Here is a 24,725-nt window from a genome sequence, read left to right on the forward strand (position 1 = left end):
AGTTTTTGATATCATGACGATTTACATTAAGGATTCAATGATAAAAAGTCATCCTTGCATTTTTCTTTAACAGGATATTCTTTGTCGTATGCAATTTCGCATATATCGGATGCCAAGCAGATTTTGAACATGATGAGCAATCCTTACTCAACTCGTTTCGGCATCAAGATGCAGCACAAAAACGGTCTTTTGATAGACTTGCATCCGGGCTGATTGGAAAGAGAAGACTGGACTCGATAGCAAGTGGTCTGGTCGGAAAGCGTCGATTAGATTCAATCGCAAGTGGATTAGTAGGTAAGCGTCATCTGGACTCCATAGCGAGTGGTCTTGTCGGGAAGCGTCATTTAGACTCCATAGCGAGTGGTCTTGTTGGGAAGCGTCATCTGGACTCCATAGCGAGTGGTCTTGTTGGGAAGCGTCATATGGACTCCATTGCGAGTGGTCTTGTTGGGAAGCGTCATTTAGACTCCATAGCGAGTGGTCTTGTTGGGAAGCGTCATATGGACTCCATAGCGAGTGGTCTTGTTGGGAAGCGTCATCTGGACTCCATAGCGAGTGGTCTTGTTGGGAAGCGTCATATGGACTCCATAGCGAGTGGTCTTGTCGGTAAACGTCATCTGGACTCCATAGCGAGTGGTCTTGTTGGGAAGCGTCATCTTGATTCAGTTGCAAGCGGTCTTGTCGGAAAACGTTTTATAGACTCGATAGCAAGTGGTCTTGTTGGAAAGCGACGACTTGATACAGTAGGAAATGGTCTTGTCGGAAAACGTTTTATAGACTCGATAGCAAGTGGTCTTGTTGGAAAGCGACGACTTGATACAGTAGCAAATGGTCTTGTCGGAAAACGCCATTTTGACTCACTTGCAAGCGGTTTAGTTGGAAAGCGAGAAATGGAAAAAGATGCAAATGGTCACAAATATTTTGTTCTTGCTAAAAAACGTATGATGGACTCCCTTGCAAGCGGTTTGATTGGAAAGCGTATGATTGATTCGTTGGCAAGCGGGATTTTGGAGAAAAGAACTTTGGACTCCATAGCAAGTGGTTTAGTCGGGAAAAGAACAATGAATTCCCATCCTAGAGGGTCGCTAGGAAAAAGGGCACTGGATTCTCTGGCAAGTGGTTTAGTGGGAAAGTGACAAAGTTTTCTGAACTTGTGAGATGATGGAACGGTTCCAGAGAACCAAGTAACAGTGAAAAAGGGGGTTTAAATTTTGATAAAATTTTTGGAAAAGTTATATTTGTAACATAAACATTTTCACATTTCATATCCTGAAAGCATTTTGTAACATATTTTTGTATGGACCACAATATTTGTGTCCTGATGGATCCTGGTGGATCTTTCGTTATGTTTTCATTTTCAGTTCAATATTATGATAAAGGATTAGATGCCTCAGGGGAACATCTAATAGACGTGATTGATAGATCAAAAATATTTGAGCTATTTCCTACCTTTAACTTCATCTCCATCCATATATATTTGTATTTACAATAAACATGCAATGTATTATCTGAGTTTCTATATTCGCATAAACGTCGCTAAAATCGTTTAATCGAAGTCGAATAAATTTTTGTAACTTGTTTTTGTAACATGAACAGTATTTTTCTTTCAATTTTTCGTGTTTTTCATCTTTCATTTGATTGGACGATCAAAAGGACATCCTGAGGCGTTAATCAGATACCGATACTGCAGTTTATATGTAAAATAAATATGCTCTCTCTGATTTTTACAATTTTTCATTTCATTTAATAAATGTTGGGCGAATATGTTCAAGGGAAAAATTAATAAATATGATTTTCTTTATTTTGTTATCAATTAATAATTCTTAGGGTAGAGATTCATAGAAATGCGTGATCACTTGCGAAAAACGCAAATTGATTTAAGGAACCGTAATATTCGATGATGTGTATGTCACAAGGAGTGATAGTGACAGCAATCAATTTGGCAGCGATTTCTTCGTGTAGAAATTTTGTAGGTTTGCTAGAGTAGTAGTAAAACAAGAACGTACTCAACTGTTTGATCTGATTTAACCCAGTTAAGTTCGGCATAGTGGTTATAACTTTCTGGACATCCAGAAGAATGAGACCATTCACCAAATTACAAGCTATTGCAAGTTAAAATTCGTACCATCAGTATTCCCTTTTAAAATAGAAATAGACACTTGGAAGTGTGCTTGTGATGACGTTTGTTTTGTATATTTTTCTTCTTATTAAATCTTAACATAATGTAGATGTAATGCCACAACTTTATATAAATACATGTATATGGCGTTCAGGGCCGTAGAAAAGAGTGCTCTCTATCAGGCCAATTCCTGTCGTGACCTTGGGTTTTAAAGTCTCATTCAAAAGACCCGCGACTCTCTTACTTCTAAAGGCATGCGTTTGGCGAAGGAACAGTCGCTACTTATTTTACATGGGTCGGATGAATATGAGTTACCGTACCTATACTGGATCCCTTAACTTCATAAAAACCCTCACAAAGATACATTGCTGGATCCAGTAAGTGTCCTACTAAGCCCCTATCTTTGCTCATCACAAAAATATTAACAGATGTGAATGAGAAACGTACTATGCGACTACATACGTAAATCAAACGTGGATTCTAAAAAATTCTAAAGAACTTTTAGTAAATTTGAAACAGCAAAACCTTTCTCAAATCAACAACATCAAACCGTATGACTTTTCAACACTTTACACGACCATTCCTCACGATAAATTAAAGACTAGACTTTTTGACATTATGGACAGTTACCTCAAAAATGGAAATATTCATATCTAGTGATCAGTCCTCTGATTACACGCACAAGTACTCTGAAGTTGAAATAAAAAAAATTGCTAGAGCTCCTCATCGACAATATCTTCATAGTCTTTGGTGATCAGGTCTTCCAACATGGAATTCCCATGGGCACGAATTGTGCTCCTTTGTTAGCTGACCTGTTTTAATATTCCAATGAAGCAGAATTTATTTTAAAACTTTTACGTGCGAAGAAAAAATATCTTGCTGTGACCTTCAATTCGACATTTAGATATATCTATGACATGTCATCTACACATGTATTAACAATAATAATTTTCATTCGTATGTCCAATCTAATTAAAATCAGACTTCTTAGATCCGCGCCGTATACTTTGCGTAAGAAGATCTGACATAACCCGATTAGGGGTCATGTTCAGATGAACTTTATATCAGCCAATAAGCGCGTCGGCTTTGAAACCGTCGGTGTTTACAATTCAAAGAAAATAGCTGCGATTGTTTGGTTTGAAAGAAAACACATCCTAGTTAGAAGTGACGTCACAATGCACCGTTTACGTCGAGTGGCGTTATATTCCTCGCGTTAATTAAGAAAACCATCTTGAAAACTATTCAAATTGTACCCATCCCTATTCATACATAAATCGCAATTCATAATTAATTTAATCTGGGTGTATTTCATATCGTACGTTTTGTTGTTTTTATGAACGGAATAGATTCGACATTATTGCGAAAGTCTAGAATTCCTTATGTGAGAACAACAATTTTATAGTGTGCAATAAACTTCATGGGAAAGCGATTATTGCAACTTGTTTACGAATTGCCTGGAACCGCCTAAATAGCCATCATTGTCTGTGTGGCGCAATCTGACTGGCTGATAGTTCTCATGAATATTACAAGCAAAAGGTCAGGTGGACATGACCCCCAATGGGGTTATGACAGATCCTATTATAGCGATTTTGAGCGTATCCTAGGATCTGATTTTAATTAGAGTGTTCGTATGTCATTCGATATATCCCTGTGAACTCGAAATAAAGGACACCCCAGAGTCGTCCACTTCTACTTCATACTTAAGACATTTTATTGAAAGTAGATATTAACGGCAAACGAACAACTCAACTTTATGACATACTTCAGTTTCTCCATCGTCAACTTCCTATATTTATGTAGCAATATTCCATTATCACCTGCATGAAAGGTGAAGATAACGAAGAGTGATCAATCTCTAACTCCAATAAGCAATTCAAAATAGTTGGACAAACACGGACCCCTGGACACAGCAGAGGCGGGATCATGTGCCCAGGAGAAGCAAGCAACCCCCGCCGACCGGCCACACTCTCGGTGAGCCCTATACCTTCATCAGGTAAACGGATATGGTGTTTATATATCTCAAGCAAGAGCTTGTTCTGCGTATGGTCAGTTTTTAAATCGAGGCAGGCTACTGACAAACAGGTTGATGGTGCTGGGGTTTCAACATTCTCGTTTAAAGTCAGCATTTCGCAAATTCTATGGTCGTAATAACGATCTAGTTTGCCAATACAACCTACCACTGGGTCAAATGCTGTCTGACGTGTTTCATACCGAATGTTAGACCGTTCGTGACCCATTGATTTTGACTACGGATAACTCCGTTTACCTGATCAAGATATAAGGGTGTGACCGGTCGACAGAGAATGCTTACTCCTCCTAGGCACCTAATCCCAACTCTGGTATGTCCATGGGTCCGCGTGTTCACAACTCTATTTTGTATTGCTTATAGGAGTTATGCGATAGATTACTGTTTGTTATATTCACCTTTCACGATCTTGGTATGACGAGTTCAAAGTACTAACGGTGATCGAACCCACAACCTCCCGGTCATGACGCCCACGACCAAACCATTAAGTCACCACTACCAACAAATAAACACAGCCAGGTGTGTTTTGTTAAAGATATTGACACCTAGTTGTGTGCTTCTACGAAATAAACACAAACATGTGTGCTTGTAAAGTGAGTTATCATGTTCATGTGTCTATTTGAAAAATTTCACCCAGAAACTGTAGTATGATGACATTGTGTGTTTTTTGTTTGTTGTTCGCTTATTTCTTTTTTACGCCCCTTCCAAAAAAATTCAATCATATTGAGACGTCACCAGGTGTGAATGAATGTTTATTTATTAAAGTATTCAAAGTCACTGGGTCAAAGTGCAATGCATTTTAAGTCACATGTATTTACATAGTCAGGTTCAGGCATAGAACCAAATATATTTTTATCCTTGCAATTTTTTTTGGTCTTCACCAGGTGTATGTGAAGTACCACAAATTTAAACAAATCATATTTGTCACAATTTGTAATAATGGCATGGAAATAATCTCTCGCTGCAAACCGTTCTTTGGAGAAAGATAAAGACTATGTGCAAATAAGTTTATTATCGTGCTCACTAATTTAGCAAGTAACATCTACACTCATCCACCACTCATACAGGTAACAAAAGAAATGAATTTACAGACGATGACACGTGACCCGACCAATGCTAAATGTTTATCTATGTTTATGTTGCCTTATGTAGGAAAATCAGCAGACTTGTCTCTTGAATTCAAAATAAGTTACACAGGATGGCGAAACAAAATACGTTGACTAAAGAGTTACCACACTTTACACAACACAGTCGTTGGCTGTCTTCATACACGTGGCGATACTTTGTCCATCATTCGCTCAACGTTTCTGTAGCCGTAAACGTATTTCCTGTATTTCTATAGGTCGTTTTCCAAAGCTGTTCATCTGATACCTCAGAACGCCATAATATACATGTTACGAGCACCTGATCGAGCCATACAATACACAGCTGGTCACCTATAATTACACAGTAACGGCAGGGGTTTTTACGTATACACTACATACACTGAAAACTTGAATACGTCGGGTATATTGTGTAATACAAACAATTACACAAATCTAAAATAGTGACAACATTTCCTATCGTAAACAAAAATAAACAGTTCACACTCACTGCTATCGAAATGCTCAAAATTGTGTTTTCACTTTCCACACAGGAACATCATTCGAACACCCGTACTATATGTACATACAATGCAGGCCCAGTAAACCACACAGGTAAAACTCTCGACCACACAGGTCTATCGTTTTCACACATGGGAACGACACACCTTCCCACTTCCACGGCCTGGTCTGAACTAATACGTAAGCATTTACAAACCGGTCTGACAGCCGTGACCAGCTATCCGTAACGAATATATAGTGGGAAACTATGGAACGCCACAACAAGTGTAATAAAACAAACTCAAATTGTGACAGTATTCATTCGTAACAAAACTCAAATATTGAAACGAAACCGTTTTCAATGCATATTCGCATTTTATACCCCATACGTAATCAAATCCATCACGATAGATTTCTTTTTAAAGTCTATATCCCATACAATCGTGATATGTGAAATTAATTTTTGATTCACATGTCTTCAGCTGTTACAATACTGTTCAATATTCTTTTAAGGTGGCTCACTGCACCTAAAAATAGTTTCTCAAATGAGTACGGATTGATTTAATCATAAATGATATGGAATCAAGGGAACTCGTACCCAGGAGAACTGTAACCCATTTTGTCTTTCGGAGTCAAATCCAAGGTAATTTTCCAACTTTTATTACAAGTAAAGAGTTTACCAACAACTCTCCAACTCTTTCTACTTCTCTTTTTCTTCTCTCCTTCCCTCTACTCTCAAAGCACAAAATACATGAGTATTTATATTATTTTCCAAGGACAAACAATTCCGATTGACTCTGTCCACCTATGGCACTTTTTTTTGCCAGATGGATACCGCATATATTGACAGATGACCAAAAACGGGTACGAGTACAAACCGCTAAGTGATTGCTCAAAATATTTCCCAAATTCAATCAAAGACAATTTGCAAACATTGTTGCTGGTGACGACACATGGGGTCACTATTTCGAACCAGTAAAAAAAATTGGAAACAAAATATGGCCAATCTGATTAAAATAAGATCTTTGATCCGCTCCGTTATTGTTATGTCGCTACACAAAGATCTGAAGACATCCCGTGTGGGGTCACGTCGGTGTCAACTTTGGTTTGGCCAATCAAATCGTCACTGCTTACATCTTTGGATGTAAAAGTAAATAACGGTAAGCCTCGAAAAGTTCCGAATGTTTAAACTTCCGAATGAAAAAAAAAACATGGCAGCGCCAGTTGGAACACATGGGAGTACTCGGACTACCCCACGAAAAGTCTATCCTCTGGGGAACATTTGCCTTATCTGTGGGTTTTCATTTGTGAGCAAATCTGTTGACACTGATGGCAACATTAAAATCAACAAATACCTGGACAAAAAACTCCGACTTTCCACGGACCGAATGAAAGTTTTGAAAGATGTGTGCGGAATTTCGGATAGTGTGGTATATCCAACTGACACAGGTGTGTGTCAGAAGTGTTTCAGAAGTACCGAAAGAGTATTAAAACTGGAAAAGGAAGCAGCAACTATGAGGGAATCTTTTAAAGCATCTGTTCAACTCACACTGCAAAGGTCAGTCACATTTAAATAACCCTGCTCACTTTAGAAAGTCGATAAATACCCCCGTGACCTTTTTTCCCCCAACTTCAAAATGGCAAGCCAAACTCGTTGATAGAATACAACTCACTAGGTTCATATACGTTTATAACTGCATATTTAATCGATTTTAAATCAATAAGTATCAAAGTCTTAAGTAAGTGTGTGTGTTGAAGGGGGGAATCACTTTCATGCAGATTTTGTTCAACATATTATTGCCATAAAGATATTTCATTTGTTTCAATATGTGTGGCTTTAATAATAAAAAAAAATCTTGATCTTATGATTTACCTTCAATCTCATATAGGTTTAATGTTTGTGTGCCTTCCCCCTCTAAAAGATTCATAGAAAAGAGAGAAATAAGGAGCCCATTTAAAGAAAATACAGATGTGAAGAGGGTTCGACCAGATGATCCACTGTTAGTACCTATCAGAAGGGTAATGCCCGTGAAGCTGGTACAACTCCAGCCTGCCAGCGCTAATGTAATTGTGAACAAAGCACGGCGCTCTCTTGGTGGGGACTTTTTGAAACAGGTAACGACTGGATATTGCACTCGATTTCTATGCAAAGGCAGTGTGCTGGTGTATAATGCAAAGGATTAATACAATTTGACATGCCAATCAGATTAGTATTAAGTTCTTTGGTCGTCTCCAATTTATTGTTGATTACGCTTAGTGAGTGTAAGGTATAGGATATATCAACAATTATGATTACAATCATATGTACATGAATGTGGCTGAAACACTTGTATGCTATATTAATCATAATTCTGTTGCCACCTGCTGCCTTCATTCCTACTACTGCTGAAAAGATTATGAATTACCCCTGCTAGTTGATAAAAGTTTTCAAAAACTTTGAACACACATAACTTCATAAATTGCAGACCACAAGTAACTGAATATCTTTGAATACATTTTAGGAGAAAATAACTGATAAACATGAAAATGTTTATAAAAATGGAGAAGTTGAGGTACAGTGTAGTGAAAAGGTTGAGCTTGACCATAATGTTACAAAATAAGGCTAAGAATAATAATTGTTGTGTTTCTGCTAACATCTAAGACAAAATAAGGGTAGGTAGTTAGGTGATTGGGACTTAAGAATCAGTGAATATCTTTGAAAACAAATTAAAATTGTTTTTGCATACTCAAAGAAACAATGTGATCAACAACTCCTTGCAGGTTAACATTATGAACACAAGGGACTTAATTTTCACTATTGTTGCAACTTGGTAAGCTGTAATAAATATATTAATTACATGATCATCTGTAATAAGTATTAGCTCCAAAACAATGTATATTCAATAATCTCTTAAACAATTTGTTAACTGTACCAGGTAGGAAGTATCATTCATTAGGTCGATCAGGTTAGCGGAAACACTTTAGTTTTTATTTTAAGCCTAAGCTGGTCAGATATTTTTTGCATCACTGATCTAGCTATTTATGATAATCATGATAATGTTAAAGAATCAGTGATTTGATTAAACTGACCAGTTGAACTGTTGATTGTTATTTCTAATACATTATGTTTTGCATGTTACATTGGCACAGGTATGCCATATTTATTAATTGAATTTGTCTTTAGAAAGATTAATGTTTATCTTCAAGTCAGACTTAAAATCTGAAAATGAGATAATTCAGAAATAGTTACAATTAAGGCTCAAAAGAATTGATGTTCGGATGATCTGGGGTCTGTATAGTATGTATTTGGTCTAGTGGTTTGTCACAAGCATGCACCATTGGGGCTTGTTAATTTGAATACTTGTCAGAATTCCTCAATAATTAGGCTAGTAAATCAGATGTCCAAGTGACTTAGGTGGACTATTGTCGTTGTCCGTTAAACATTTTACATTTTAAATTTTTTCTTGAAAACCACTAGGCAAATTGATTTGTTGCCATTTTTGGTATGAAGTTTCTTTAGGGTAAGAGGAATGTAAACTGATAAATTTATTATCTTAGCTTCTCCAAGGCCTCATGGGTTGTGCCAAAACTTATTTCCTCCCACACAGAAAAACCAAATGCATCTATAGGTAAGATGTCCTTGAAGCCATTTACCAAAATTGTGGAATTCATGGCCCTTTGGTATGAAAGGGGTTCAGTCTCCTAGGTGGGGTCAATATGGCCATATAGTACTGTAAAGATATATTAAATCTTAGAGAATCTTTTTCTTTAGTCAGAAGTGTGAGAAAAAATAAATGCATGGCTATGATGTCCATGAAGATCGCTACCCATATTGTGAAAATCATTGGCCCTGGGTTACGAGTTTAAGCCCTTGGGTAGAGCAATGTAGCTCTGAGCCTCTCTAGCGAAAATGTATTAAATCTTTTTCAATGTATGGGCGTTAGTACTCATGTGACCGTTAAAGCCTGTGGGTCTCTCGCTTAAATTTTTGTTTTATTTTGCATGACTTTATAGTTTTGTTCTTTATTTTATTTTTTGCTTTGTTGACAGATATCAACACCGTTGAATGACCTTCAGTATGTATTCAGTATTTGTCTAAACTTGATTATTGTCCATATTAAACTGATATAAAACATGTAAATATTGATCATGTTGATAGATTTTATATATATAAGCAAATTATGACATTTTTAGGTCACCTGAATTCATTCAGGTGACCTATTGCTATCTGTTTTTGTCCGTCGTCGTTCGTCGTGCGTTAACATTTGAACATTTTCAGCTTCTTCTCTGAAACTCCTGAACCAATTTCAACCAATTTTGGCATATAGCATCTGTGGGTGAAGGGGAACAAAAATTGTGAAATTCGTGGTCCCTGCCCCCCTGGGGCCTGAGGGGTGGGGGCAAAAACCATCAAAATGAGTGTAATTTTAAAAAATCTTCTTCTTTACTCCTGGACATCAAGAAGCCAAACTGTGGGCATAATTATAATGAGCGTTGAGCCCTCTACCAAAATTGTGAAATTCATGGCCCCTGGGGCAGGGGTTCTTGTGTTAGGGTGGGACTCTATTGGTCATATAGTGAAAATATAGAAATTCTTTGAAAATCTTCTCTGTCTCTGGGTAATAAGTAGACAAACTAATAGCATGGTAATGATGAGCAAGGATGCCTCTTTATACCCCCCGCAACAAGTTGTGGGGGGGGGGGGGGGGGTATACTGGAATCGAGTTGTCCGTCCGTCTGTAGATGCAATGGTTTCCGGGATCTAAAGCATTATCCTTTCCACCTACCGTCACCATATCATATATATGGACTACCCATGGGATGAAGATGTTCCCTATCGATTTTGGGGTCAAAAGGTCAAAGGTCAAGCAAACTGGACATCGAAGTAGCAATAGGGTTTCCGGGCTCTAAAGTGTTATCCTTTCCACCTACAGTCACCATATCATACATATGGACTACCCATAGGATGAAGATGTTCAATATCGATTTTTGGGTCAAAAGGTCAAAGGTCAAGCGCACTGGACATTGAAGTAGCAATATGGTTTCCGGGCTCTAAAGCGTTATCCTTTCCACCTACAGTCACCATATCATATATATGGACTACTAATGGGATGAAGATGATCCCTATCGATTTTGGGGTCAAAAGGTCAAAGGTCAAGCGCACTGGGTCAGGGGTTCTGGTATTAGGGTGGGGCCCTATTGATCATATAGTGAAAATGCATTTTATTTCTTTGAAAACCTTCTCCTCTGCTGCTGGGTATTAAGTAGACAAACTAATAGTATGATAATGATGATCAAGGATGCTTCTTTCAAAACTGAAATTTATGGCCCCTGGATCAGGGGTTCTGGTGCAAAGGCGGGGCTGACCACATAGCTATTCAATGTTTCTTCCATCCAAAAGTAAAATTCTTATATTTAAACACAAACCTAATTCAAACATTGGAAGGTTGTTACATGATACTCAGGTGACCTATAAGGCCCCTGGGCCTCTTGTTCTTGTAAATATTAAGTTCTCAGCTGTTAATATGGTTAATTTCCTGCTACCATTAAAGTTAATTTCTGTTATATATTTATATTAAAGGTATATGTGCATTATCCAAGTGGAAAAAAGACAGCCCTCATAACTTCTGAACTTCACAAAAGTATTTGCAAAACAATAGTCGGCAGGAGCAATGTTGAACAGACCATTGTAAATCACCTCTGTTCATCTAACCCAGAAGTTGTTACAAATGGAGTGTCAAGAGTAGTTATGAAAGAAGCACAGACTCTTTGTAAGAGGGGGTCAGGATCCATTCTTCAGAGTAAAAACTTTAAAGACTTCTTCCAATTTAAGTGGGAGCAAATGAAAGAGGAACTGCGAAGGAGGTGCCCTACAATTCTTACATTACTATCAGCAGTAGTTAGTGATAAGGAGCTGTCCAGTGAAAGCAAGGGATTCATCCACATTATGGTATCTGCCGCTATTGCATTGCATGGAAGAAACCAGGAAATGTCCTTTTTCCAGTACATGACTGCACTTGTGTTAACTCATGGTGGATGCATTCAAAGGGTATGCTTACTTAGGATATAAACAATGTTATATGTATACTAGATATTCGGGTGGAGATGCAAAACAAATTCCCAGTACTCGATGATTTTTAGCTCACAAAAGTCAGAGGATCAGTTAAGCTTTTCTGATCGCCTGTTATCTGTTGTCTATCAGTCTGAGAACTTTTTTCATTTTGAGCTATACAGAACTACTGGGCCAATTTCAACCAAACTTGGTACAACTTTCTTCAATGGTCAGGATAATAGGGGTTCACATCGTTAAGGTTTCAAAATATTCTCAGGAACAGCAATTTGTTCCATTCTGACCTAGTGTAAAACATTATTGTACTGCTGTTAAAGTCATGCTACTCAGGTGAAATGATACATGTGTATATTGTTTTACAGGACATTGAACGACTATCAAACATTGGATTGAGTGTCCATCCCAAGACCATCCACAGGAAGTTAGAATCCTGGAAAGAATTGATAGATGTGAAAGTCAAAGAATTACGTGATTCATGGGCTGATAGTGGGAATGTGAAATACCAATTAGTGGGGGACAATTGGGACAAGAATATATTACCATCATACAGGACATCAGACCGAGGAACCCTGTCACTCCATCTCTTCAATGTTATTGCGGTTCAAGATAGAGTCCCACCTTTACCGGAGCTTCCTAAAGAGGAAAGAGAGATGACACAAGCTTGTGAATTTCTACCATCCATTGCTGATCAAAAACAACTGATGAAAGAACTGACATTCTTATTTGCAACCTCCATCATTGAGCATAATCCTCAGCTGCATAGAGTGTTTAACACTATTTATCCAAAGCATTTGGATCATCCTTACAGTCATTACTCTGGACTTAAGACATTCCAAGTAAATATTTACATTCTACAGTACTGAAATTGTAAATTCATGAATATATTTCACCATTAATTTAATTATATGCATGTTTTTAAAGAATTCCACTGATTGACTTATTGAATAATATGAATACCCATGTAACCATTTTTATACATTTGTGTTTCAGTATCCACTTGGATTATATGACTGTAATGAAAACAAGACCCAAGAACTCATTGCTCTTTTGAAGAAGCTATCCAATGACTTCATACCACAAAAGAATGGGGAAATTGTTGAGCCTGTGTTTTTTGGGGGTATGTTTTTAATCACTTACTTACATTATTGTAATGGATAATGATTAAATATTTTTACAAATTCAAACAATTTTATTTTGTGACAAAAGGGTATTGAACCTTATCTAATACACATTAAATGCTGTTTTAACCATTAATGCATGTATTATAGGAGACAGACTAACTGACGAAAGAGTCCAATCAGCTCAAAATGCAATGAAGAATGCTGCAACACCAAAAGAGAAATTGGAAGGGTTTATTTCCAAAATAGAAGATTTTCATAGATTGATGAATTTCTTAGAGGTACTTGTTAAAATTCAATTTTTATTATTTATTGCAATTGGTTGTCGTTTGTCGTCGTTTGTCATGCATTAACAATTGAACATTTTAAAGTTCTTCCTGATAACTACTGTTCCAATTCTTTTTAAATTTGGTATGAAGCATCTTTAGGACAATGGGGACATAAATTGTAAATTTAAGGACTCCTGGGGCCTTAGGGGCGGGGCAAAAGTTGACTAATTTTCAAAAATCTTCTCTTTACACTTGCATATTTTAAGAAATGAAACTAAATGCATAGTGATATAAAGCAGGAAGGCCTCTACCAAAATTGTAATTTTCTGGATCCCTGGGGTAGAGGTTCTGAGTCCAGGGTGGGGTCAAACTTGGTATGTATAGTGTATATGTGCAAAACTTATAAATGATATCCGCTTTAATGCTATTGGTACTAAATTGAAACTAAATGGATATTTAGAATGAGCAAGTAGTCCTTCACCAAAATTGTAAATTTCATGATCCTAGGGAGTAAGAGTTTCGTTTCAAGGTGATGCCAAAATTATTATAATGATTTGAAGGACTTCTTTCAGTTTACTGATACCGTATAAAGTTTAAATGCATATTTAGGAATAGCAGAAAAGGATGTACAAAAAATGGTGAATTTTGCAACCCCAGGGTTTTGACTCTAGGATGGGTCCAAATTAGTCATATCGCTCAATGTTAATAAATATATAGATTATGTAAAGACTTTCATAAGTGTACTCGCTTTTTAGACATTGAAGTTTTAAGAACACATGTTGTTTTAAACTGTTGCTGAATGATAGAATTTAGCTTAGATATTCAGAACAAGAAATGTCTTTTCTAGATTTCATTGCCCACGAGATGAAATAATTTCAGGATGCCGAGTAAATTGCATATTAAAAAAAAAATTAGACAACATATTTTGAAATCAGGCACTTATATCTTTCTTAACCTCTTACAAGTTTGTTTCTCTATGGATGTGGGTATTGGTATGTGTACACCTTAATCAAGATTCAAAATGATTAATCATCATTGTATACATAATGTACTTTTTGTATATATTGCTGACATATACCTCCCATTTTATTAACTTGATTCATTAGATACTTAATCCATCTTATATATGTTATAGGCCATAGCCAAGATGACTTTCAGCACAGATAGTGGACAAGATGCTGGGACTCTCTATTACTACAGGAATCTGCTGAATCATAGAGGTGTGAAGGGTGAAGTTAAGAACTCATATCGCCCATATAAGCTCCTGTGCTACACCGTGTTTGATGCTATTTGTCAGCTCTTTCTCCTTCATCATTTTGACATGACGGATGTTGATTCTAACCTCCCATTTCCAGAGGAATTCCAGGAATTGTCAGACAATGCTAAAGTAGAATGGTTAAACTTGGTGTGCAGTGAAATCTTGCAGACATGGTTCTTTGAAAATGAGAATGACATTTGTAAAGAATTAAGGGATGTGTTAGATGATCCACAGCACTCAGAGAACTACTGGCTTTCGAGAATGCTTGAAAATGAACGTTTGAAGTGTCACTTTTGTGAAGCGACCTATGCATGTGTTGGCTCACTCCAATCCCATGAACAAAAGAAGCATGATGTTCAAATCCCTCCAAAACAGTCAAAATTGAAAGAGAAGAAAAGAGATCAGCTCCAGGATTACTTGGTAATGGTATTCAAGCTTGTCATTCTTCACAAAAACTTGGACACAGCTGTAGATATGGGAGATGGAGAGCGGGCAGTCAGGTCAGCTAAGTATGAACTGCCTCTATATAACAAGACGAACAAAGTCAAATACCTGATAGGATCTGTTCAGCTCACAGCCTTAACATCAAATAGTGGTGTACTCCCAGAAGATCAAAGACAACGGCTAGTTGCAAACAGATTTGTCAATATTCAAGGTGGACAAAATAACAACATTGCCCTTGATGAATACCTTGAAATGGTGAACCGTGACAGCAAAGTAGCTTGTACTGGCAATCAGACGAAGGATAGCATCATTCTCCATTCTAAGGAATACCCACATTTAGTCAATTTTGTAAAACATCTCGATGAAATTGCAAATGTTCGTCAAAAGAAGGGCTTTCATCATCTACCTTCGTACCAGAGTGATGTGAAAAAAGTTTTACAGGATTTAATGCAAAATGATATTCTTGTGTATGACCCAAATAGGAAACTTCACTGCAAAAAATTTGTCATTGATAGAAATCCATTCGACAACGCATTTACCAAACTTCCAATTATGATTCATAGGCACAAACCAACTTTGCCATTTTGTCGACTCCGGAATTTGCACATTTGATTTTGCCAGCTTTTCTACGCAGAAACTACAAGGGCGTGCATGTCATAAATATCTGCATAATATCGAAGTTTTAAGAATTTCAAGCAAGTTTATGTCTTGATACTTGGCCTTATATACATTGTATATATTACTCTCATTGTGTAGTATTGTGCCAAAACAAGTCAAAAAATAGGACCCTGGTTTGTAAGGTCTTACATTGAAATTGATATTGAATTTGATGACTGACTTGATCTTGAGGCAGATGTTCAAAAACCATTTTCTTTCACCATCCATTTGACAGTAATAAACATGTACAATTCTTGCATGTCTTGAGCTTGAATAAAACAAATACATACAGTGACACTAGTTATTCACTTAAATTTATTGGCATGTCGATCGAAGAAACATTTTAAAGATTAAGGGCGAGATTAAAAGTTCAATGTCTGACACATACACCCCCACCCCAATCAAATACCTAGTACTTTTCTTCAAGACATTACAACCCTTTAAAAATAATGATTTAACTCAATTCTTAAGCATAGGTACAATGAATTAAAAAGCAATTAACCTACTTAGTACAACTCTAATGACAGACTGAACATGTTCAATCTTTCTCATAGATCCTGAAAACAGAGCCTCCCCTTTGAATATAGCTTTTCATCCGACATGACCTTTTATATCTCGCCCCTTTCAAGCATGTAATAGAACAAATTTTACCTTGACCACTGGAAAGGAAAAGCAATACTATTAATTTTGATGGGTTTTTTATTCCCCCACCCCCATCAGTTTTTTACGAGAAGTCATTGAAAAGTCAGGCATAACATGAATTTAAGTCGAGTGTGCCATCTAAGAAGTCATTATCTGAACTTCCAAAAGAATCTTCAGCCTCATTACTGTCTGAGTTGGAAATGACACTCTGTTCAAAAAGTCTCTCCAAGGAAAGATATTCACAATTGCCACAACTACAAAGTTTGTGGCACACATCGCAGCATGTATGCTTTTTAACGTCCTGTTCAAGTTCACTTAAATTGGATTCACTCAAAAATTGTTTCATAATGTTTATTCGTCTACAAGTAGGTGAACGTAGGATATCTTTCATGGATTTGTCAAGTCTACGCAGATGATAAGCGTTAAACAAAATAAGGGCAATTGATGACTCCCCATCTCTTCCAATGCGCCCTATTTCTTGCACTAAGTCTACAATATTTTCGGGTATTCCGAACAGAATTACACTGTTGCAATGGGACACATCAATACCCATCCCTAATGCAGTAGTACAAATCACTAATCTGATTTTTGAAGTGTTATTCTGGTCATTTAAGCAATTGACAATTTCAGTTTTTTTGCCAATGGGTGTTTCTGAGTGAAACATTTCAATAAGAGGACTTGTGCCATCCAACTCCTTAATGAGATAAGTGTAAAGTTTAGAAACATCATTAATGCTAGAACAGTACAATAATGTTTTGGGAAAGTCACTCTGCAAATGTTGAATTCCATCCACAAGCCAGGACATTGCCATTTCAAGATCACTGGATACTTTGGATATTGAGTATTTTATGTTAGCTTTATTTGGAGACATAACAATTTCTACTGTGTTTGGTCCAAAAGACAACTGTTTTGAAACTCTTTTCTGAATTTTTACTGTAGATGTTGCACTTAGTGCGATAACACTGGCTTTTGGAAATAAAGATCTTAATTCTCCCACATGCGAAAACCACTTCCTAAATGCTTGTTTCTTTAAACCCATTCGGTCTTCACCCCTACATAAAAAAATAAACAATAACCAGGTCAGTGGTTGTGATAAAAACATGAGGAATAGTTTGTTGGAATAATGATATATTTACAATAAGTAAATGAAAAATTTACCATGTTGCAATCGTATGAAATTCATCAATGACTATGTTTTGTACATTCAATTTCTTCATATCTTCTCTCCAAACTGCATTACTTATCAAAGATTCTGGAGATGCATAGATGACATCTATTTCCCCACTGAGTATCTGCCTGTCACTTTCTTCACTTAAACCTGTAAAAATATTTTTTAAAGAATATCCTATTTATTATAATACTATATACCAAAGTTTGCTCAGATTATGTCGACACCCCGTGCAAATATTTGTCGATCCGACACTCAGCACATCAGTGAACAAAACCGGTATCATGGATTACATAAAGCCCTTTACCTTTGTACGCTGCCGATATACCCGGCACAGCTGATATTTTCTTCACCTGGTCCTGCATTAGTGCAACTAAAGGACAGCAGACTAATATCACAGCACTAAATCCGGGGTTCATCTCGCGCATAAGTGGAATGTAGACTTGAAAAGGCAGCGATTTGCCAAAACCAGTTGGCAAAATGGCCATACAGTCTTTGCCTTCAATCATGGCATCCAATATGCTCCGTTGTTCTTTCTTTAAAGCACTAACACCGAAACGTGGTAAAATTTTCTCTAAAGCTGCATCGATTACTTTAATGTCGGCCATTTTTCCTTTCATACCGAATGCATTTTGTAAGAATAGCCCGCGATTGGTTGAAGCAGAAGCATTTCATTGGTCGACCCCAGGTTACCAAAGTTGACACCGACGTGACCCCACACGGAATGTCTTCAGATCTTTGTGTAGCGACATAACAATAACGGAGCGGATCAAAGATCTTATTTTAATCAGATTGAAAATATGGCTAACTAAACACGGTAGAAGGCCTGTAGTTGCCAAAAGAACCATAAGCACAAAGAATATTTTTCTCATGTGATGGTATAGCCGTACAAATTCCGGCGCCGAAGGGGAAAAGTGTTACTGGTCGGTATTACCGAGATGTTATACTAAAAAAGCTCAAGAATATTATCATAAACGACACCCTGTGTCAGGATTTAGGAATGTTCGTCTACTTCGTGATAATGCTCCATTACATACATCTGAGCTTGTGAAGCAATTTTTGAAGCCGGAGAAGGTTATCGTTTTGTCACACCCACCATACTCTCCAGATCTAGCCCCGTGCGACTTTCTTCTTTTTCCAAAACTTAAAAAGTTCTTATCTGGTCGTCGTTACAAGTCCCGACAAGCCCTTGGCTCAGCCATTAGTCAGTGCCTCAGAGGTCTTCCTATATCAGCGTACCGTGACGCATTTCAGAAATGGATTCAGAGATTGAAATTATGTATTTCATATCCCCCCCTCGGAAAATTTTGAGATAAATGGAGCAAAATCCTGCATTCTAGGGGTTCTTTCCATAGTTTATTAAGGCCAGAAAAACTCATGATTATTTAGAAAAAATATGAAATAATAAAAAAAGTAAGCAAAAACCATGTGAGATCAGTACTGTTGTTTAATTTTCTTTTCCAAGTTTACAAGTCATTTTTTCTGGTTTTTCTTGTTTTTGAACAATTCAACAAGTTGATGTAAATCTTGATTTGACAAATTCATTTCTCCTTCCTCATCCTCACTACAAACGTTGTTGTTCCGATACATTTCCCTCTTCCGTGTCCGACTCACCTCGTCCACGGACTTCGCTGACTAACTGTTTGCCATGGGTTCTACACTTTCAAATTCACGTATATCATTCTTTTGTTTTGAACTTTGACTCTTAAAAAGCTTCTCAATTGTTGTCATCCCAACAGCATCTTTCCTTGTAATTCTTTATAATATGTATTATTAATAGATAATGCACGATCCTTTGTACACATGCGATACTGTCGAAACGTATGAAGACAACATTCATTACCGTATCTTTAATTTACAGTTTTAAGTATCCCCGACACATCCCACACTTGCTATAGAGATTTCCAGCACAGAGTGGGCAGTTTGGAATAATATGAGCATTGAATGGGACCCATCTACGACAAGCATCGGCCCCAAGGATAATAAGGATTATTTTAACAGGAAATTTCCATCCAGCTGCAAGTATTTAGAGATAAACAGTTAATGTGGTCAATTAATGAAGTTAATTTATATGATATCTATACATCTAATATTAAAGGAGATCTTCTTATGTTTGATTGTAGTACTGCGTGATCACGATAGGCTGATCCAGGTGCAAACATGAAACCCGTGTTTTATGCAACTCTTCACCGTTTGATCATGCCGAGCAAGGAAATATCATTGGACAAGGGTATTATATCACTGCTAATAGTGCATACCCACATTGCAGTTAGCCTATAACACCATTTAGAGATACTGAACGGCTAAATGCTAAACAACACCAGTTCAGTAGAAGGCTTCCCAGTGTAAGACAGGTCGTGGAACATTGCTTTCAACACCTGAAGGATCGGTTTTAATAGATTTCAAGAATTTTCAATGGGAAAACCAGATGTCATTACCGATATTATATCTGCTTGCAAACCGTACCGCCGCGGCGGTGTGGTGGTAGAGCGTTCGCCCCGCATGCGGAAGGTCGGGGTTCGAATCCCGGCCACGACAGACCTAAGTCGTTAACCTGTGTATTTTTCATTATGATGGTGTACTGTAGAGAATTTCATCAAACAGGACAACACCAATCAAATATATTGATGATCATGGAGCTGTGAAAAAAATGAACGGGTGAATACTATGATTTTGTTGAATGAAACAGAAAAATATGCAGGAGTTCCTCATTGACAATATTTCAGTAGTCTTTGGTGATCAGGTCTTCCAACAGTTTGTTGGAATTCCCATGGACACGAATTATGCTCCTTTGTTATCTGACCTGTTTATATATTCTTGTGGAGCAGAATTTATTCAAAGGCATCCCGTGGGGATCCGGGTTAGTATAGGTCCTCAGTACTCCATGCTTGTCGTAAGAGGCGACTAAATGGGGCGGTCCTTCGGATGAGACCGCAAAAACTGAGGCCCCGCGTCACAGCAGGTGTGACACGATAAAGAACCCTTTATGCTCAAAGGCCGTAAGCGCCGAGCATAGGCCGAAATTTTGCAGCCCTTCACCGGCAGTGGTGTTGTCTCCATGTAAGTGGAAAAATTCTCGAGAGGGACGTTAAACAATATACAATCAATCAAATTGTTATATCACTGGTGTTCCGATTTACGCGATGCTTGTCCGGAATTCCCCGACTTTAAGCTTGCCTTTTATTTCGCAGAGCATGGCGAATTTCAGCGTAACAAAATCATATTTTAGGCTCGAAAAACCTTATCTTTCAATATATGTCAGTCATTTTTCTTCTTCTTATTACTTACTTTTCATTGTAGGAACAAATGATTAAAACGGAAATGAGTTTTGTCGGATTTACCAGAACGTACTCTACTGGGTTTTGGAGATGAATATCTTTTCCATTCTTTTTAAAATTTCTTATTCAAAAAGCTATAGATCACCTATATATACTGTAGCTATTTGCGATTTGATAAAGAAAATGTTTTAAATGTTCTTATATTTAAATGATTTACACTTATATTTTTGACAACAGAGACCATAAAAACTTGTAAGCACCTTTTCTATTTACACTTCGTTGATGAAAATTTGAACAATGATAAAATATATTAGTAATAATAATAATGATAATGCTTTATGAAGAGAAGGTAGCCCTATATTAATACAAGGCATTATTCCTCCCCAGCGCCTTCTGAAATACAAACAATATACACATAGCGATACGTACAACCAAAGATAAGCATATAAAGATAGCTTCCGTAATTGTATGCAATGTATAACAAAGTGGTATTTAAGACAAGTATGGAGACCATATTCATGGTATAGAATAGGTGCATGTAATGCATGAGGGAATAAAAGATGGGGGAGGGGGGGGGGTAAACGAAAATGCATCCATATATTTTCACATACATACACTTGTACATAAAACATGTATTTAAAAATAACGACGGCTGATTATAAATGTTTCCACATTTCTTCTAAAAACAGTACAAGACACGGTGATAATTCTACATCTAATGGTACTTCATTAGATACATGTACGCCTGAGTATTGAAGAGCGTTTTTGAACAAAATTGTTCGATGTTTTGGTAAACAAAGATTATAATTTAATTCTGGACGCAGGGAATAGGAATCTTGTGTTTGAAAAAAAAAATCGTAGATATTTAGAGCTCATACCATTAAAAGTTTTGTACAATAGAATACACGTAATTACTTCACATTTAACCATGCTTAGTCTAACTTTTCAAACAAGGGTTTCGATGGCTATGGTCATGATTGATTTAAATACACGTTATTTTTAAATAGTTTTTGAGTATGATATTTCTATAATGTTATTGAAAAGAATTTTAGTGTATGTGTATCAACAAATTCTTAAAAATTATCCAAAACATTTTAATTTACAAGGTATACTGAACTATTTTGTTTCTGTATAAGAATTGGAAAAAAAAGTCATTGGACACAGATAGAAGACGCAACATTAAATCTTACACTCGTAAAACTTTGCTACTTCGTATCACAATTCAATGCACGTTAATTGTAAATATTGTTTGATTATGATATTTCTATAATGTTATTGAAAATAATTTTGTGTGTGTGTGTCAATAGCTTTTTAAAAATTATCCAAACATTTTAATCAACAAGGTATATTGAAATTTTTTTTTTCTGTATAAGAATTGAGAAAACGTCGTCAGACACAGATCCAAGATCTTGCGCTCGCAAAACATGCCAACTTTGCTACTTCATATCACAAAAACGATACGTAATACATGGATATAATTACTATATATAGAAAGTACACACCCTATATAGTATTAGGACATAAAATTGCCAACTTCTGAAAATAGGCCAAAATTGACACTTCTCCTTACACTGTTCATTTGAAATGTAGTTGTGGAAGGAAGATTTTTGTTTCTAAAAAAGTCCCTACTATTACTACAAATATATTCTTTATACACACGACATAATACACTGAGCACCAGATTTTTGTTCGTCGTTTTCCGACCCATTTGTCACTTAAGGCGATAAAGAAAATCACGAAAATTTATTGCACACCTAAAGGACCCCACCAATCATCTCCCCAAAGATGATTTGGCCACTGCATACATTGAGATGATTTGGCCACTGCATATATTGAGATGATTTGGCCACTGCATACATTGTAAGAGTTCTGGAAATCCTTTTTTTTTTTTTTTTTAAATAGAAAAATGTCGTTTTCAACTCCCAATTGGCCTCCAGGGTGAAAAATGAAAACCTTATTGCACATTGATAGGTTCCCACCTTTCGAAAGATGATTTAGCTATTACGTAAAATGTGCTAAGGAGTTCTGGGATCCAGGGGCGTGAGGGGGGTTGGTTGGATAAAGCTGTTTTTCATTTACCCCCAATTGGGCCGCAGGATGAAAATGAAAATTCGGAAAACGTATTGCACATTTACAGGATACCACCCAATCTAATTAAAGTTAGATTCCTTGATCCGCTTACGTATATCGCTACACAAGGATCTACCGAAATCGCATACCGAGGTCAAATCTAGTGACCTTTAAATCATGCATATTCATCGATACGTTCATCCGATCAGAAAACTCTTAATATTTACATTTGGTAAACAAAAAATTCGGAAAAACAACAAATATGGCGACCGAATATTGGCGCACGTTATGAGTTTTGAACGATTGCAAGATTCAATCTTTAAACGAGGAATAGAAAGATGTGTTAATAGCTGTTCTGAATAATGAAGACTATGACAGTTTTTCCTACCCTCCGCGCGCTGCGGTAAATTGATCACCTGTCGAATCACATCAACCTTTTCCTTTGCAAGTTTTAATTTCTATAACATCTTGATTTTGAAGTTCCATTCACTATCGGTCTCCCTTACAACAAATGAAAATCAACGCAAACAACAAATATTTGTCAAACCATACACTCTTTGAGGTGTCCTCGGCGTGTCTGGCACATAGTTATTACCGGAATACTTTGGCAGCTATTAGTAAGATTTCAGTGTTTCGAATAACGTGCGTATACTCATAATGTTAACGACCTAAAAATTAGGCAAATTTGTTATTTTCAAAGACTTTACATACTGAAGTGTATATGGATGAAAATTTAGTTCTGTAACTTCAACGTGAAGGGTACTGTGAACCCCCTTAACAAGTGTACCGTCTGCTGACAGTGCCGTTACAGGGAATGAATGATTCTGACACCTGTCCCAAGTTCGCCATCTAGCTGACGACTGTAATAAATATTATATCTGTAAATCGCATGTGATTTGTTTGTTATGGAATATACAATCATTTTAAGATAAAAGTTTGTTCATATCTTCATCCGGGTGGATTCTACCCGGAATTTGAGAATGACCCCAAATTTCCTGAAAATTCCACAAAAATTGCTGAAATATACTCTTATATTAAGTAGTAAATGGAGAATTCTGCATACTTTTACTATATTATGAAACTTACACTATATAGGTACCCAATAAATAAAATGGCTATTACCTGGTTTCCCGCAGATTAGATTATATGATAGAACTTGTACCCCACCCCCTTCCGTAGAAATCTGCCTCCGAGACAAAGCAGGATCTCCAGGCCGATACACAGCCTTTAATGACAAAAATGGTTGATATGTAAGATACTAACACCTGGTGAGGCATCTCTGTATTTTATGCGCGGCACCTGGTACTTCTCTGGTATTACCCTCTCCCTTTACTGGGATATTTTCAGAACCCCATACTAATTTATCGTTATAGAACCTCAAAAAACTGAAATTTTGTGATCTCAATCCCATTGGCTTTTGTGTGATCCAATTTTCATAAAAATGTATTAAAAACGTGATTCTGGTTTCAAATAAAGTGAAATAAGCATTATTTCCGGATTGAAAAGTTACCTGATGAGGCCTCTATAGGGAAAAGAGTACCAATTCATTTCCCATAGACCTCAATGTTAACCTTTGGCCCTCTCACTAATTAACTATATCGATTTTAAACAAATGGCCGCAAAATTTCAAAGTTCATTCCAAGTGTTGATAAAAAATGACAAAAAATATACAGCCTTTTATAGGCCATATTTGTACTTTTTTTACAACACATAGCAATCTGCAGTAAATTACACACTTCATTTTAAGCACATTCCTACCATGGTAATTTCCTCAGTCATTTCTCGATTTTGTGCGATAATTTTTCATCCTGACAATTAATTTGAACCTCTATAATATTTCTTTCAATTCCAAATAATTTCACTCTTGATATTAGCCAATCACGCAACACCTAGACATTTATACCTCCGCTCAATCTTGGGTAAACTCCGTCCGGGTTACGCATACGGGGGTTTGGTACTCTCATTCCTATACACCGTCGATTTATCGCGTAATAGCCAATGCGCTGATTGATTAGAATAGGTCACTAGATGTGAACTCCGTATG

At 36.8% G+C, this 24,725-nt stretch overlaps 3 protein-coding genes across 4 annotated transcripts in view; 2 read left to right on the forward strand and 1 right to left on the reverse strand.

Annotated features, from left to right (window-relative positions):
* LOC125658771 (buccalin-like) overlaps positions 1 to 1,799 on the forward strand; it is a 30,988-nt gene extending 29,189 nt beyond the window's left edge. For both annotated transcript variants that reach the window (XM_048890167.1, XM_048890169.2), the window contains exon 3: positions 74 to 1,799. In XM_048890167.1, the coding sequence (XP_048746124.1) occupies positions 74 to 1,136 (1,063 nt within the window). In that variant the 3' untranslated portion in view covers positions 1,137 to 1,799. The remainder of the gene's footprint in view (positions 1 to 73) is intronic.
* A 4,936-nt stretch (positions 1,800 to 6,735) lies between these two features.
* LOC125659159 (uncharacterized) lies at positions 6,736 to 15,820 on the forward strand. The gene is made up of 7 exons (XM_048890747.2): positions 6,736 to 7,286; positions 7,618 to 7,843; positions 11,289 to 11,756; positions 12,140 to 12,613; positions 12,768 to 12,894; positions 13,046 to 13,176; positions 14,300 to 15,820. The coding sequence occupies exons 1-7, from the start codon at positions 6,910 to 6,912 to the stop codon at positions 15,476 to 15,478; spliced, it is 2,982 nt and encodes a 993-aa protein (XP_048746704.2). The 5' UTR covers positions 6,736 to 6,909; the 3' UTR covers positions 15,479 to 15,820.
* On the reverse strand, positions 15,821 to 18,108 carry LOC125676819 (ATP-dependent DNA helicase RecQ-like). Its single transcript, XM_048914660.2, has 3 exons — positions 17,641 to 18,108; positions 17,324 to 17,483; positions 15,821 to 17,217 (listed from the first exon to the last, which is right to left on the reverse strand). The coding sequence occupies exons 1-3, from the start codon at positions 17,951 to 17,953 to the stop codon at positions 16,269 to 16,271; spliced, it is 1,422 nt and encodes a 473-aa protein (XP_048770617.1). The 5' UTR covers positions 17,954 to 18,108; the 3' UTR covers positions 15,821 to 16,268.
* Between the last annotated feature and the right edge of the window lie 6,617 nt (positions 18,109 to 24,725).

The sequence above is a fragment of the Ostrea edulis genome, chromosome 9 (assembly GCF_947568905.1).
Source record: "Ostrea edulis chromosome 9, xbOstEdul1.1, whole genome shotgun sequence".
NCBI lineage: Eukaryota > Metazoa > Mollusca > Bivalvia > Ostreida > Ostreidae > Ostrea > Ostrea edulis.